Here is a 17,942-nt window from a genome sequence, read left to right as displayed (position 1 = left end):
ATTAGAAAACCCTTGTGCAATCATGTTCACACATCTGAAAACAGTTTAGCTCGTTACAGAAGCTACAAAACTGACCTTCCTTTGAGCAGATTGAGTTTCTGGAGCATCACATTTGTGGGATCAATTAAACGCTCAAAATGGCCAGAAAAAGAGAACTTTCATCTGAAACTCGACAGTCTATTCTTGTTCTTAGAAATGAAGGCTATTCCACAAAATTGTTTGGGTGACCCCAAACTTTTGAACGGTAGTGTATATTCATATATTACTCATTGTTAAAAGCGGCCCTCTGAGGGCAAACATAACTGCAATGTGGCCCTCAATGAACACGAGTTTGACACCCCTGCACTATTGTGTACTCTATACACTTTTCCATATGCATTGGTACCTTGGTTTTTGTTAGTAATCCATTCCAAAAGGTCAGACGAAGACCGAATCGTATGAAAACCAAAGCAATTTTCCCAGAAGAAATAAAGTCTTATTTAGTTTTTATTTTGTATATATGTTGAAAATCCCAAAATAACATTTTAAAATATGCAAAAAAAAATGGGTCTCATCCAAAACAATTTGAATTCATCCAATAAGAATAATAATTTGAGTTTTTTTTCTACTTTTTACCATGTTCTTAGATTGTATTATTTAATATTATTAATTTTTTTTTTTTTTATTAAGTCAACATAAAAAACACAAGATACACATACAATTAGTGCACCAACCCAAAAAACCTCCCACCCCCATTTACACAAAAGGGGTTGTTTCTTTCTGTTATTAATATTCTGGTCCCTTTTTTTCAGGAACATTAATACCAAAAGTCTCAATGTCCCATAGAATTCTAATAAAGTTATGACAGACCACCTAAAAAAAAAACTGAATGGAATATTTTAATTTTTTTTACTGAATGGGACACCCAAAATGTACATGAAAATAAAGAAAGTGGGATTTACAATATTAACTATTAACAATAAAACACTGAATATTAACAACATATGAACGTCGTTCTTCTTTTACTTCTCAGACCAGCTCCTCCATAGTTGTGTATCTTTTACAATTAAGCAAAACACAACAAAAATACAACAAACACCTACAATATGATATATTATCACTTCTATGCAGAAATTTGTTGTAAAAATTTGCTTATGCATCCGTTTCTGACACATGCGTTTCGGGCTGGCTGCTCCGAAAACAAACCCCGCCCACTTTGCTTTGTTCCTGGTCTGAGCTGCTGTGACATAGATTACCGTGATAACTGGTAGAACACTCAACAGCGCAGATTTCAACCATTGAAATACTTTGTATAGTTCAAGCCTTACGGTCATTTAAAAACAGCACTGCACATCATAATGGCGGCTACAGTTTTGATGTTAAAGGTCTAAAAAACAAAATGATGTAGAACGTCTGGCGGGCCGCATTTGGCCCGTATTTTGCCCAGGTCTGCGTCACGTCGTCTTGCTGGCTGTCAACGTGTTTGCGAAACGACAAAAAAAAAAATACAGAAGTCAACGTGATTATTCGGCTGTTCACACAAATTGAGGGAAGCGCAAGATTGCGATTTTGACAACGGAGGAGGATGTGGTGTCGGTGGTGGGAGGTGAGGGAGGAGAGAGCTTCAGCTGTTTCATCTATCATCTCCTGCTTTATTATGTGCTAATGTTCAGGAGAAACTGACAATCAGCTGCTTTTTAGCTGCTTTTGTGATCTTATGACAAAGTCAGCAGGTACACACACACACGCGCACACACACACACGCACACACACACACACACACACACACACACACACACACACACACACACACACACACACACACACACACACACGGGTTCCTCATGCAATAAGATCATGTGACACGCTGCTTAATCACTAAAGTGACAGGGCATTCGAAGTGTTCAGTGCAAGAAGCCACTCTTCACTCACAAGCCACAATATTAGGTACACCTGCAACCTCCGGTGCCTTTTGTTATGCCGCGAGATACGATTCGAAGCACGGTATAAAGATTGAGTAGCTTCGTCGATCTCTGCATGCTTTTTAAAGTGTCGCTTCTAAGCTGATGGTCTGGAAGTCTCACGTGTTATGCTCGTCGTACTGTTGTTGACAGTGAATTATTGCTGACTCAGCAGGTTGCCCCAGACCGCTATGACAACAAACATAACGCGTCCACGCACTAAATTAGTCCGATTTCTCAAATAATTCTGCTCTAAATAAGCAACCCGTTGTAACACCTTCATCCGATCGTGTTCGGCTTTTCAGAAATCGGACTAACACACCCGGATTATGCAATTGAAATCCAGATTCGGTGACCATCGATGCGGCGCTAGCTGTTCAAAGTCGGGACTCAGGGTGGACCACTCATCTGTGCATCAGTTGGTGACGTCTCTACGCTGCTGACCTGTCTCCACTCAAGATGATCTCCTGCTGGCCCCACTATGGACTGGACTCTCACACTATTATGTTAGATCCACTATGGACTGGACTCTCACACTATTATGTTAGATCCACTATGGACTGGACTCTCACACTATTATGTTAGATCCACTATGGACTGGACTCTCACACAATTATGTTAGATCCACTATGGACTGGACTCTCACACTATTATGTTATATCCACTAAGGACTGGATTCTCACTATTATGTTAGATCCACTATGGACTAGACTCTCACACTATTATGTTAGATCCACTATGGACTGGACTCTCATTATTATGTTAGATCCACTATGGACTGGACTCTCACACTATTATGTTATATCCACTATGGACTGGACTCTCACTATTATGTTAGATCTACAATGGACTGGACTCTCACTATTATGTTAGATCCACCATGGACTGGACTCTCACTATTATGTTAGATCCACTATGGACTGGACTCTCACACTGTTATGTTAGATCCACTATGGACTGGACTCTCACACTATTATGTTAGATCCACTATGGACTGGACTTTCTCCATTATGTTAGATCCACTATGGACTGGACTCTCACACTATTATGTTAGATCCACTATGGACTGGACTCTCACACTATTATGTTGGATCCACTATGGACTGGACTCTCACACTATTATGTTAGATCCACTATGGACTGGACTCTCACACTATTATGTTAGATCCACTATGGACTGGACTCTCACTATTATGTTAGATCCACTACGGACTGGACTTTCTCTATTATGTTAGATCCACTATGGACTGGACTCTCACACTATTATGTTAGATCCACTATGGACTGGACTTTCTCCATTATGTTAGATCCACTATGGACTGGACTCTCACACTATTATGTTGGATCCACTATGGACTGGACTCTCACACTATTATGTTAGATCCACTATGGACTGGACTCTCACACTATTATGTTAGATCCACTATGGACTGGACTCTCACACTATTTTGTTGGATCCACTATGGACTGGACTTTCTCCATTATGTTAGATCCACTATGGACTGGACTCTCACACTATTATGTTAGATCCACTATGGACTGGACTCTCACACTATTATGTTGGATCCACTATGGACTGGACTCTCACACTATTATGTTAGATCCACTATGGACTGGACTCTCACACTATTATGTTAGATCCACTATGGACTGGACTCTCACACTATTATGTTAGATCCACTATGGACTGGACTCTCACTATTATGTTAGATCCACTACGGACTGGACTTTCTCTATTATGTTAGATCCACTATGGACTGGACTCTCACACTATTATGTTAGATCCACTATGGACTGGACTTTCTCCATTATGTTAGATCCACTATGGACTGGACTCTCACACTATTATGTTGGATCCACTATGGACTGGACTCTCACACTATTATGTTAGATCCACTATGGACTGGACTCTCACACTATTATGTTAGATCCACTATGGACTGGACTCTCACACTATTATGTTGGATCCACTATGGACTGGACTCTCACACTATTATGTTAGATCCACTATGGACTGGACTCTCACACTATTATGTTAGATCCACTATGGACTGGACTCTCACACTATTATGCTAGATCCACTATGGACTGGACTCTCACTATTATGTTAGATCCACTATGGACTGGACTCCCACTATTATGTTAGATCCACTATGGACTGGACTCTCACACTATTATGTTAGATCCACTATGGACTGGACTCTCACACTATTATGTTAGATCCACTATGGACTGGACTCTCATTATTATGTTAGATCCACTATGGACTGGACTCTCACACTATTATGTTAGATCCACTATGGACTGGACTCTCACACTATTATGTTAGATCCACTATGGACTGGACTCTCACTATTATGTTATATCCACTATGGACTGGACTCTCACACTATTATGTTAGATCCACTATGGACTGGACTCTCACACTATTATGTTAGATCCACTATGGACTGGACTCTCACACTATTATGTTAGATCCACTATGGACTGGACTCTCACTATTATGTTATATCCACTATGGACTGGACTCTCACACTATTATGTTAGATCCACTATGGACTGGACTCTCATTATTATGTTAGATCCACTATGGACTGGACTCTCACACTATTATGTTAGATCCACTATGGACTGGACTCTCACACTATTATGTTAGATCCACTATGGACTGGACTCTCACTATTATGTTATATCCACTATGGACTGGACTCTCACACTATTATGTTAGATCCACTATGGACTGGACTCTCACACTATTATGTTAGATCCACTATGGACTGGACTCTCACTATTATGTTATATCCACTATGGACTGGACTCTCACACTATTATGTTAGATCCACTATGGACTGGACTCTCACAATATTTTACTAGATCCACTCGACGTTCATTGCACCGGTCAGTTTATTTGCATACAACGTATTATACTACATTTTTGTTAACAAAAGTATTTTACGCAAGACAGAAGTATTGCTGCAAATATAGTATTAGAAAAAAAGTATTCCATAAACAGTACAGTTTATATTTGGTCTAAAAAGAACAACATAATACACATTTGAATTTTGCTAAGAGTAAGATGTGCATTCCGTTTCTTTTTCAAACTACTAGTTTATTATTATTATTCTTTAAAAAGTAGGGGGGGGGGGGAAATCAGGAAAAAAATCGGAAATCGAAATTTTTGTAAAAATGAATATATATATATATATATATATACATATATACATATTATAATTATTATTTTTTTCTCCCGCCCAGGCCCATCTCTGCACATCTCTCGGCCTCACAGACAATCGGACACTACATGTCACAATAATTGTATCTAAGTTATCACAAAACTTTGTGTTACATTGAGTTCAGCTCGCCCTGCGAGAGGACAAAAGCTGTCTTTGATCCTACCAAGCAAAAGGCTCGTAAAACTCCACTGTGTAGGATGGGAAGCGACATGAAGGTGTCGGTTTCTTTGATGTATTGTAATCCACAGGAAGATTTTGTCTTTACCCGAGATCTACAAAGCGGAGAGGAGGCAGGGCCTGACCTCCCTCCAGGCACCTTTTCTTTGAACTGTTTTGTAACCAAAGGTGATGGCTGTTTACGACCCCGCTCCCTTAGAAACAGCTGTTGCCATGTAATCAGGGAAAGTCCAAATAAAAGAGGAGGCCTAAAATCTTTCGTCAGAGCGTGGGACGACACTGTACAAGGGTACAGTGTCTACGTGTTTCTCCTCAATTGAGCTCAATTGAATTCTGTCTCTTGTTTGATTCCTTGCTTCTTGTCTTGTTTAATAGATGTCATCAGTGTTTGAACTTGGCCCTACACATAACAGCACTCACATAAAACAGAAGTGACACAATAAAATGTGTTTTGTGTTTGCTTCACCTAATGATCAATTATGCAAATTCAAAGATTACATCATCACGTCAAACACTCGATGATGCAATCATTGATATGTAGGAGCGCAAGGAGATACAAAGCGGAGGAGAAGAGAAAAGTTGTATCTCACCGAGAGGCACAGACCCACAATTTCCACACTTGACTGATTGCCCTAATTGACCACAAAGGGACGTGCTTTCCCCTTATCCAGATTCCAACCACACACACACACACACACACACACACACACACACACACACACACACACACACACACACACACACACACACACACACACACACACACACACACAGCTCCAGCAATTTACCCACTAACACAGTTGGCAGGGATCCAATTATCCTCCCATGACTGCAGAGATGAATTGAAAGTAATTCCCCCAGGACGACTGTGAACAATTTTAATTTGACTTGTAAGAAGACTGACAGGAACCACGTCAAGGTCAAAGGTGGACTGACCGCCATGAAAAGATAACACGACTCTGTTGTATCAACATGCTGTACAGCATCATTAGGTACACCCACCAGACCAAACTAATACTGTACAATAATTACAGCAGATTATTATTATTATTAATACTCGTATTAATAGCACACAATTTTGTACGATTCAAAACTAGACCAGCTGATCAGTATCGTATGATTTTCTTGTATGTGATCGCCTTTCAGTGGCCGATCCAAGATAGTCTATATGAGAGCAGCACTCTGCTCTTCTTAGGAAACTCCTGTGAAAATGCCAGCCAAAGATCCTCTATGTGACAGGAGCGCTCACGTGTGTTTAAGGACCCTATTAAACAAACACTACTCAAAGATCCTCTATAGGACAAGGACATTGCTGCTTGTTGAATTCGCTTGCAAAAGCGCTAATAAAAGATCTTCTCAATGACCAGAACCTACTCTCTATACAACAGTTGCATTCTGCTGTTTTTAGGGACCTATTACAAAAAACACCAGTCAAAGATTCTATATGAGAGGAACGCTATATGCTGTTTTTAAGGATGTACTATAAAAACACTAGTCAAAGAACCTCTGTATGACAAGAGCACCAAGCTCTTGTTAGGAATCTTTTGCAAAAAAACATCTCAAATATCTTCTATACGATTAAGACGTTGCTGTTTTTAGGAATCGCTGGCAAAAAAAAAATGCAACGCAAAAAATCTCTATGTGACAAGGACACTGCTGTTTTTAAGGAGCTATTATAAAAACACTAGTCAAAGATCCTCTATGTGACAAGAAGACTGCTGTTTTTAAGGACCTACCGTGCAAACATTAGTAAAAATCTGCTGTTTTTAGGAATCTCTAACAAAAAACAACTGAAAATCCTCTATATGACAAGGACACTGCTGTTTTTAAAAAATCTATTGCAAAAAGTGCAAGTCAAAGATCCTCTATAGGACAAGGACACTGCTGTTTTAAAGGACCTACTGTGCAAACACTAGTCAAAGATCCTTTATATAAAAAGCACAGTGCTGTTTTTAAGGACCTATTATAAAAACACAAGTCAAAGATCCTCTGAATGACTGGTACGGTCTGCTGTTTTTAGGAATCTCTTGCAAAAAATGCAATTCAAAGATTCTCTATATGATAAGGACACTGCTGTTTTCAAGAACCTATTATAAAACAATAGTCAAATATCCTCTATGTCACAGGAACACGCTGCTGTTTTTAAGGACCTACTATGCAAACACAAGTCAGAACTCCTCTATATGACATGAGCACTCTGCTATTTTTAGGAATCGCTTGCAAAAACAACAAAAATGCAATTCAAATATTCTCTAAATGATAAGGACGCTGCTGTTTTTAAGGACCCATTATAAAAAACAATAGTCAAATATTCTCTATGTGACAGGAACATTCTGCTGTTTTTAAAGACCTACTGTGCAAACACAAGTCAAAACTCCTCAATATGACAGGAGCACTCTGCTATTTTTAGGAATATCTTGCAAAAACAACGGAAAAATCCTCTTTATGACAAGGAAACTGCTGTTTTTAGGAATGTTTTGCAAAAAATGCAATTCGAAGACTCTCTATATGATAAGGACGCTGCAGGTTTTTTTAAGGACCTATAATATAAACAACAGTCTCTCTAAAAGAGAGGAACACTCAGCTGTTTTTAAAGACCTACTGTGCAAACACAATTTAAAAATCCTCTATATGCCAAGGACACTGCTGTTTTTAGGAATCTCTTGCAAAAAAATGCAATTAGAATATTCTCTATATAATAAGGACGCTGCTGTTTTTTAGGACCTATTATAAAAACAATAGTCAAAGATCCTCTAAGTGGGGGGAACACTGCTGTTTTTAAAAACCTTTTGTGCAGACACAAATCAAAAATCCTCTATATGACAGGAGCACTCTGCTGTTTTTAGGAATCTTTTGCAAAAAAAAACACTGAAGGATTCTCTATATGACAAGGACAATGCTGTTTTTTGGAATCTCTTGCAAAAACAATGGAAAGATCCTCTATATGACAAGGACACTGCTGTTTTTAGGAATCTCTTGCAAAAAATGCAATTCGAAGATTCTCTATATGATAAGGACGCTGCAGGTTTTTTTAAGGACCTATAATAAAAACAACAGTCTCTCTATATGAAAGGAACATTCTGCTGTTTTTAAAGACCTACTGTGCAGACACAAAACAAAAATCCTCTATATGACAGGAGCACTCTGCTGTTTTTAGGAATCTTTTGCAAAAAAAAACACTGAAGGATTCTCTATATGACAAGGACACTGCTGTTTTTAGGAATCTCTTGCAAAAGCAACTGAAAGATCCTCTATATGACAAGGACAATGCTGTTTTTTGGAATATCTTGCAAAAACAACTGACATATCTTCTATATGACAAGGACACTGCTGTTTTTAGGAATGTATTGCAAAACATGCAATTCAAAAATTCTCTATATGATAAGGACACTGCTGTTTTTGAGGACCTATTATAAAAACAATAGTCAAAGATCCTCAAAGTGGGGGGAACACTCTGCTGTTTTTAAGGACCTATTGTGCAGACACAAATCAAAAATCCTCTATATGACAGGAGCACTCTGCTGTTTTTAAGAATCTCTTGCAAAAAAAACACTGAAGATCCTCTATGACAAGGACACTGCTGTTTTTAGGAATATATTGCAAAAAATGCAATTAAAAAATCCTCTATATGATAAGGACACTGCTGTTTTTGAGGACCTATTATAAAAACAATAGTCAAAGATCCTCTAAGTGAGAGGAACACTGCTGTTTTTAACGACCTACTGCGCAGACACAAATAAAAAATCCTCTATATGACAGGAGCACTTTGCTGTTTTTAGGAATCTTTTGCAAAACAAACACTGAAGGATTCTCTATATGACAAGGACACTGCTGTTTTTAGGAATCTCTTGCAAAAGCAACTGAAAGATCCTCTACCGTATATGACAAAGACACTGCTGTTTTTAGGAATCTCTGCAAATAATGCAACTCAAAGATCCTTTATATGACGAGGACACAGCAGTTTTGAAGGACCTATTATCAAAAAGACTAGTTAAAGATCTGACAGGAACACTGCTGCAAAGATCCTTTACATGACAGCAGAGTGCTGACTCGGCGTAAAGATGCATGATCAATACATTCATGCAGACATGCTGGGTTAGTCCTTAGGTGGTGGGGGAGGTGCAGGACCCCCCCAGTGGGGGTAGATGTAGGTCAGTGGCTGGGACACAACTCATGTACATGACTGCTGCCATCTTGTTTTATACAACTTTGTGGTCTTGAACGCTGCTTTGTATTCATTAAGCCGTGTGCTCTTTGAGGGGGAACCTTTCTGCTCATTTGCATGTAACACTAGACTACATCCACACTTCCTTATCCTCGAAAGGCAGAGCAAGCACACACACACACAAACACACACACACACACACATATTCTTGTATTTGTTACCTTCTTGAGACCTCCGATAAATGCCTACCTCTTTCTAGATGTATAAAGATTTGTACATACAACATTATATACATGCTATGCAAATATAAAAAAGTTGTTGTTAAAAATGAGTTTGAATTTCACAAGAAAAAGGTCAGTCTCACAAGAAAAATTTAATTTTACTCAACGCAAGTCAACATTTTACACGAAAAACTGAACTTTTGTGCAATATTATGATAAAAGTTGGAATTTTACAAGAAAAGCTTAAAATGTTGGCAATTTTATGAAAAGACTCGTAATTTTACTCGACAATAGTCACAATTTTATTAGAAAACTTTGAAATGTTGGCAATATTATAATATTCATCGGAATTTTTACTTGGCAAAATTATGACAAAAGTCATAATTTCACTAAAAAAATGTCACTATTTTACAACAACAACAAAGAAATTGGCTACGTTGTGATAAGTTTGAATTTTAGATGACAAATGTCACCATTTTTGCATTAAAAAGTAATCATTTTACATTAAAATCTTGCAATATTACAGAAATAGAAAGAATATGAGAAAGTGTTCCCAATTTTATAAGAAAAACGTCGACACATTGTGAGAGAAAGACTGCATTTAGTTAGTTTTTTAAATTTTTTGTTGGTAATTGGTTTTTAATCTTCATTATTTACTTCAACTTATTACACTATGTCTTTATATTAGGGCTGCAACAACTAATCGATTAAATCCATTAAAATCGATTATTAAAATAGTTGCCGATTAATTTAGTCATCGATTCGTTGGATCTATGCTATGCGCATGCGCAGAGGTTTTTTTTATTTTTTATTAAACTTTTTTTTATTTATTTTTTTAAATAAACCTTTATTTATAAACTGCAACATTTACAAACAGCTGAGAAACAATAATCAAAATAAGTATGGTGCCAGTATGCTGTTTTTTTTCAATAAAATACTGGATAGGATAGAAATGAAGTTTGTCTCTTTTATCCGATTATTAATCGATTAATCAAAGTAATAATCGACAGATTAATCGATTATCAAATTAATCGTTAGTTGCAGCCCTACTTTATATACATCTTTATTTTTTATTTTTTAAATACATTTTGGCCAAAGGGGGCGCATTTCAATTTCTTACACACACTTGTTATTTCACATGTTGACCAGAGGGGGAGCACTTTTAAAACTAACACACAGTCAATTTGTAAAATCCCTCCTTTTTGGGACCACTCTCATTTTGACAGATTTCACCACTAGGGGTGCAAATGAGACATTCTCTATTAGATGCAATGGTTTTCTGTATTGGGACCATGATTTATGTCATCACTTGTTCACACCTCCTCATATGGAAGCTACTTTTCCTTGTTGATGTCTCAAGAAGGGTAGAGCACGCACGCACACACGCACACACACACACACACACACACACACACACACACACACACACACACACACACACACACACACACACACACACACACACACACACACACACACACACACACACACACACACACACACACACACACACACACACACACACACACACACACTAGTCTAGTGTGTTATTGTCCCATTTCAAATCCCACAGGAAATCATTGAGGTCCTAATTAGTCTGTCCCAGGGTCAAATGGTCGCCATGCATTAATACAATTACCGCAAATGCTACAATCGAGGCCTATTTGCATTGAAGGTGTGGCGTCAACAAGAACAAATTTGCCGATTGAAGAGCTCAGCACATTCAGACAGAGGTTCTCCCATACCCTTTAAAACAAATAAGAATTGGTCAGTTTTATTTTTTTATTTAAGATACTATTTTTTTTATGGGTGGGACATTCATAACATTACAAATGCCTCTATTCAATTAACTAGCCAATAGTCACCGGGTGTTAAAAAAAAAACAGCCAGGGACCATAATAATGACATTAACAGCTGCGGCTGCAGGCAACCCCCTGATTGACCTGTTGTTTGTCTTAATTAATCGCAGGCGTGCACATCTACCACCTTTACATCATAATATGCTGTGCTCTTGTTAAATCATTTAATGCTGGCTCAGCACTTTTGCTTCCTACCCCTGTTGGAGCATCGGTTCTGTTGCTGCTGTGTTGTGCACAGGGGTGTCCCGATCCGGCATTGATATCGGTACAATATCAATTAAAAAAAACAAGTATAATATCGGAGAATATCGGCTTGCATCTAAAATTTCCGATACAATACTGCAGCGTGTTTACTTCTGCAAAGACAGTTAACATCTAAATGTCCTCCAATTTGTTGTTATTATTTATATATTTATTGTGTATTTCATTTTAGTTAAGTCATTTACGAAAACGGTAAACACGGTACGCTACAGGCTACTAGGAGCTAGCAGCTACACGACAGCTAAGCATACAATAGCACCCAAGCTAGACATACGTAATTTGCAATACGCACATTTGTCAATATAAACACGTGTCAAATAACTATGGTTGCATATTACTCACACATACAAAGTCTCCAAAGCAGAAGCTTAGAAAGTATCCAGTAACAAACGTGTCCGCATCAATCAGCGCACAGTGTCACAGAGCTTAACTTAATGAATTATTGTGCCCACAAGATGTCGCCAAAAATCCAATTACCACTCCATTTCACATTTAAAGACAGCATAATCCTGTCCCACGGTGAGAGTTTTTCATACCTGCCATCCTTCTCTGAGTAACTTCACTTGATCAGGCCTTTTTCTAACGTTCCACCCTACAAAATAAAAGTAGGTACTGTGATTCATGCTGATATTGTTGTTGTTTTTAAGGACCTACTATTAAAACAAAAGTCAAAGATCCTCTGAATGACAGGTACGCCCTGCTGTTTTTAGGAATGTCTTGCAAAAATGCAGTTCAAAGATTCGCTATATGGTAAGGAAGCTGCTGTTTTTAAGAACCTATTATAAAACAATAGTTAATGATCCTCTTTGTGACAAGAACACTCTGCTGTTTTTGTCAACCTACTGTGCAAACGAGTCAACAATCCTCTATATGACAGGAGCACTCTGCTGTTTTTAGGAATCTCTTGCAAAAACAACTGAAAGATCCTCTATAAGACAACGACACTGCTGTTTTTAGGAATCTCTTGCAAAAACAACAGAAAGATCCTCTATAAAACAAGGACACTGTTGTTTTTAGGAATGTCTTGCACAAATGCAATTCAAAGATTCTCTAAATGATAAGGACGCTGCTGTTTTTAAGGACCTACTATAAAAACACAAGTCAAAGATCCTCTGAATGACAGGTACGCTCTGCTGTTTTTAGGAATATCTTGCAAAAACAACAGAAAGATCCTCTATAAGACAAGGACACTGCTGTTTTTAGGAATGTCTTGCAAAAAATGTAATTCAAAGATTCTCTAAATGATAAGGATGCTGCTGTTTTTAAGAACCTATTATAAAACAACAGTCAAAGATCCTCTTTGTGACAAGAATACTCTGTTGTTTTTGTCAATCTACTGTGCAAACACAAGTCAACAATCCTCTATATGACAGGAGCACTCTTCTGTTTTTAGGAATCTCTTGCAAAAACAACAGAAAGATCCTCTATAAGACAATGACACTGCTGTTTTTAGGAATCTCTTGCAAAAACAACAGAAAGATCCTCTATAAGACAAGGACACTGTTGTTTTTAGGAATGTCTTGCAAAAAATGCAATTCAAAGATTCTCTAAATGATAAGGACGCTGCTGTTTTTAAGGACATGTTATAAAAACAATAGTCAAAGATCCTCTTTGTGACAAGAACGCTGCTGTTTTTGGGGACCTACTGTGAAAACACAAGTCAACAATCCTCTATACGACAGGAGCACTCTGCTGTTTTTCGGAATCTCTTGCAAAAACAACAGAAAGATCCTCTATAAGACAAGGACACTGCTGTTTTTAGGAATGTCTTGCAAAAAATGCAATTCAAAGATTCTCAAAATGATAAGGACGCTGCTGTTTTTAAGAACCTATAATTAAACAGTCAAAGATCCTCTTCATGACAAGAACACTCTGATGTTTTGGGGACCTACTGTGAAAACACAAGTCAACAATCCTCTATATGACAGGAGCACTCTGCTGTTTTTAGGAATCTCTTGCAAAAACAACAGAAAGATCCTCTATAAGACAAGGACACGGCTGTTTTTAGGAATGTCTTGCAATAAATGCAATTCAAAGATTCTCTAAAAGATAAGGACGCTGCTGTTTTTAAGGACCTACTATAAAAACACAAGGCAAAGATCCTCTGAATGACATGGACACTCTGCTGTTTTTAGGAATCTCTTGCAAAAACAACAGAAAAATCCTCTGTAAGACAAGGACACTGCTGTTTTTAGAAATGTCTTGCAAAAAATGCAATTAAAAGATTCTCTAAATGATTAGGATGCTGCTGTTTTTAAGAACCTATTATAAAACAACAGTCAAAGATCCTCTTTGTGACAAGAATACTCTGTTGTTTTTGTCAATCTACTGTGCAAACACAAGTCAACAATCCTCTATATGACAGGAGCACTCTGCTGTTTTTAGGAATCTCTTGCAAAAACAACAGAAAGATCCTCTATAAAACAAGGACACTGCTGTTTTTAGGAATCTCTTGCAAAAAATGCAATTCAAAGATTCTCTAAATGATAAGGACGCTGCTGTTTTTAAGGACCCGTTATAAAAACAATAGTCAAAGATCCTCTAAACACGGTATACCACAGGCTACTAGGAGCGAGCAGCTACACAACAGCTAAGCACACAATAGCAGAGAAGCTAGACAAGTGTCCTTAATTGGAAAATATTGTGGTCTAAAACAGCACATTTGTCAATATAAACACGTGTCAAATAACTATGGTTGCGTATTACTCACACATACAAAGTCTCCAAAGCAGAAGCATAGAAAGTACCCAGTAACAAATGTGTCCGCATCAATCAACTCACAGTGTCACGAAGCTTTAACTTAATGAATTATTGTGGTAACGTTTTCTAACGTTCCAAACTACAAAATAAAAGTACGTACAACGATTCATGCTGATATCGTATCGGATTGAGGTCAGTATCGGCCAATACTCAAGGATCCAATGTCGAGAAGTTTGAAAGTTGTATCGGGACACCCCTACTGTAATTGTGAAATATACTTGTTTATAAAAGACATATTTTTATGTCCGCTTTCTCATGCACTCCATATGATTATTAAGGTTTAAACTCACTGCAATAATTGCTCGCTTCCAATGACGGCGCCATCTTTACTAAATAATGTACTCCAATTATAATTATATAATTGTAATTATATAATTATAATTATAATTATAAATTTGTACTTCATCTTACTTAACCAAATAATATCAAATTGTAGTGAATTTTTTTTATGACTTCTTAAGTCCAGACGCGAAACCCGCACAAATAAAAGCCAAGTTCCCGATGTCCAGTGTAAGTTCCACCACCACTGATAATGACCCCCACAGACGGGGTGATGTGGAAGATCTCCAGGGAGAAGCAGCCTGAGGAGCGAGCGCTTCATTACTGACAAGGATGCATCATGGCCGGCATGCATTAGGAGCGCAGAGAGGGGGCTGTGGAAGCATACATCTTTTTTTTTTTTTTTTTTTGCAGAGTTGGAAAACCAGGCAGCACTCACCTGCCCAGCTCGTCTCCGATTTCATAACACTCCTCGACATTCTCCTGCTTGAAAACAGTCATGTTGCTGCTCTTCCTGGAGGTGAGGGGGGGCTCGTCACAGGCGCGCCATGCCTACCAGCAGCCTCCTTTCTGGGCTCGGTCACAGCCGGCAATGCCCCCCTTCATGATGGGCCCTGGCAAGGGGGGGGAAACAAGCTAAATGAAAACCAATGTTCTTTTCCAACACACAAAAATATGACATCACTTTTAATTTTGAGATGTTTGTGTATTTTTCGTTTGATTGGAAAGGGGCACTACCATCTCTCCTTGTCCTTTCTCTGCTGTGTGAGGCAGCCAAGCTCTAGTTAACCCTTTCAAGTCAGGCTGCACTTTGTACTCCTAAAAGTCTAATAGACATCAACTTTTTTTGAAAGTGAGAAACACAAAATATCGACTTGTCCAGGGTGTACCCCGCCTTCCGCCCGAATGCAGCTGAGATCAGCTCCAGCACCCCCCGCCACCCCAAAAGAGACAAGCGGTAGAAAATGGATGGATAGATGGAAACACAAAATATGCAATTTTTGATTAAAAAAATGAGGTGCAAAGTGTAACATTTGATTCATTAGTTTCTGGAAGGAATGAGAGTTTATGTAAGATTTTTTTCCTGAAATGGTCCCTCTGAAAATTTCCAGTAAAATATGATTTATTTTGTTTTTACCTTTCGGTCCTGAAATGGTCTCTCTAAAAATGTCCAGTAAAATATGATTTCTTTATTTTTTTTTACCCTTTAGGTCCCGAAATGATCCCTCTAAAAATTTCCAATAAAATATTATTTATTTATTTTTTTTACCTTTAGGTCCTGAAATGGTCCCTCTAAAAATTTCCAGTAAAATATATTTTTTTTAACCTTTAGGTCCTGAAATGGTCCCTCTGAAAATTTCCAGTAAAATATGATTTTTTTAACCTTTAGGTCCTGAAATGGTCCCTCTGAAAATGTTCAGTAAAATATGATTTGTTTTACCTTTAGGTCCTGAAATGGTCCCTCTGAAAATTTCCAGTAAAATTAGATTTTTTTTTAACCTTTAGGTCCTGAAATGGTCCCTCTGAAAATTTCCAGTAAAATGTTTTTGTTTTTTTTAACCTTTAGGTCCTGAAATGGTTCCTCTAAAAATGTCCAGTAAAATATGATTTCTTTATTTTTTTTACCCTTTAGGTCCCGAAATGATCCCTCTAAAAATTTCCAATAAAATATGATTTCTTTATTTTTTTTACCTTTAGGTCCTGAAATGGTCCCTCTAAAAATTTCCAGTAAAATATATTTTTTTTAACCTTTAGGTCCTGAAATGGTCCCTCTGAAAATTTCCAGTAAAATATGATTTTTTTAACCTTTAGGTCCTGAAATGGTCCCTCTGAAAATGTTCAGTAAAATATGATTTGTTTTACCTTTAGGTCCTGAAATGGTCCCTCTGAAAATTTCCAGTAAAATTAGATTTTTTTTTTAACCTTTAGGTCCTGAAATGGTCCCTCTGAAAATTTCCAGTAAAATGTTTTTGTTTTTTTTAACCTTTAGGTCCTGAAATGGTTCCTCTAAAAATGTCCAGTAAAATATATATTTTTTTTTTTTCCTTTAGGTCCTGAAATGGTCCCTCTGAAAATTTCCAGTGAAATATGATTTTTTTTTTAACCTTTATGTCCTGAAATGGTCCCTCTGAAAATTTCCAGCAAAATATGATTTATATTTTTAACCTTTAGGTCCTGAAATAGTCCGTCTGAAATTTTCCAGTAAAATATGATTTTTTTAACATTTAGGTCCTGAAATGGTCCCTCTGAAAATTTCCAGTAAAATATGTTTTTTTTTTTTTCTACCTTTAGGTCCTGAAATGGTCCCTCTGAAAATGTCCAGTTTTAGGTCCTGAAATGGTCCCTCCAAAAATGTCCAGTAAAATATGATTTCTTTTTTTAACCTTTAGGTCCTGAAATAGTCCGTCTGAAAATGTCCAGTAAAATATGATTTTTTAACCTTTAGGTCCTGAAATAGTCCGTCTGAAAATTTCCAGTAAAATATGATTTTTTTTAACATTTAGGTCCTGAAATGGTCCCTCTGAAAATTTCCAGTAAAATATGATTTTTTTTCTACCTTTAGGTCCTGAAATGGTCCCTCTGAAAATGTCCAGTTTTAGGTCCTGAAATGGTCCCTCTAAAAATGGCCAGTAAAATATATATATATATTTGTTTAACCTTTATGTCCTGAAATGGTCCCTCTGAAATTTTCCAGCAAAATATGATTTATATTTTTAACCTTTAGGTCCTGAAATAGTCCGTCTGAAATTTTCCACTAAAATATGATTTTTTTAACATTTAGGTCCTGAAATGGTCCCTCTGAAAATTTCCAGTAAAATATGTTTTTTTTTTTCTACCTTTAGGTCCTGAAATGGTCCCTCTGAAAATGTCCAGTTTTAGGTCCTGAAATGGTCCCTCCAAAAATGTCCAGTAAAATATGATTTCTTTTTTTTAACCTTTAGGTCCTGAAATAGTCCGTCTGAAAATTTCCAGTAAAATATGATTTTTAACCTTTAGGTCCTGAAATAGTCCGTCTGAAAATTTCCAGTAAAATATGATTTTTTTGA

At 37.3% G+C, this 17,942-nt stretch overlaps 1 protein-coding gene across 2 annotated transcripts in view; it reads right to left on the bottom strand.

Moving 5' to 3' along the window:
* Window positions 1–17,942, bottom strand: part of dapk1 (death-associated protein kinase 1) — a 141,608-nt gene that overhangs the window by 122,023 nt on the left and 1,643 nt on the right. For both annotated transcript variants that reach the window (XM_062025110.1, XM_062025111.1), the window contains one exon: window positions 15,335–15,509. In XM_062025110.1, coding sequence (XP_061881094.1) covers window positions 15,335–15,396 — 62 coding nt within the window. In that variant the 5' untranslated portion in view covers window positions 15,397–15,509. The remainder of the gene's footprint in view (window positions 1–15,334; window positions 15,510–17,942) is intronic.

This window comes from Entelurus aequoreus, linkage group LG17, assembly GCF_033978785.1.
Source record: "Entelurus aequoreus isolate RoL-2023_Sb linkage group LG17, RoL_Eaeq_v1.1, whole genome shotgun sequence".
NCBI lineage: Eukaryota > Metazoa > Chordata > Actinopteri > Syngnathiformes > Syngnathidae > Entelurus > Entelurus aequoreus.
Note: the sequence above shows the minus strand (reverse complement) of the source record. Positions and strands in the feature narration are given on the sequence as shown.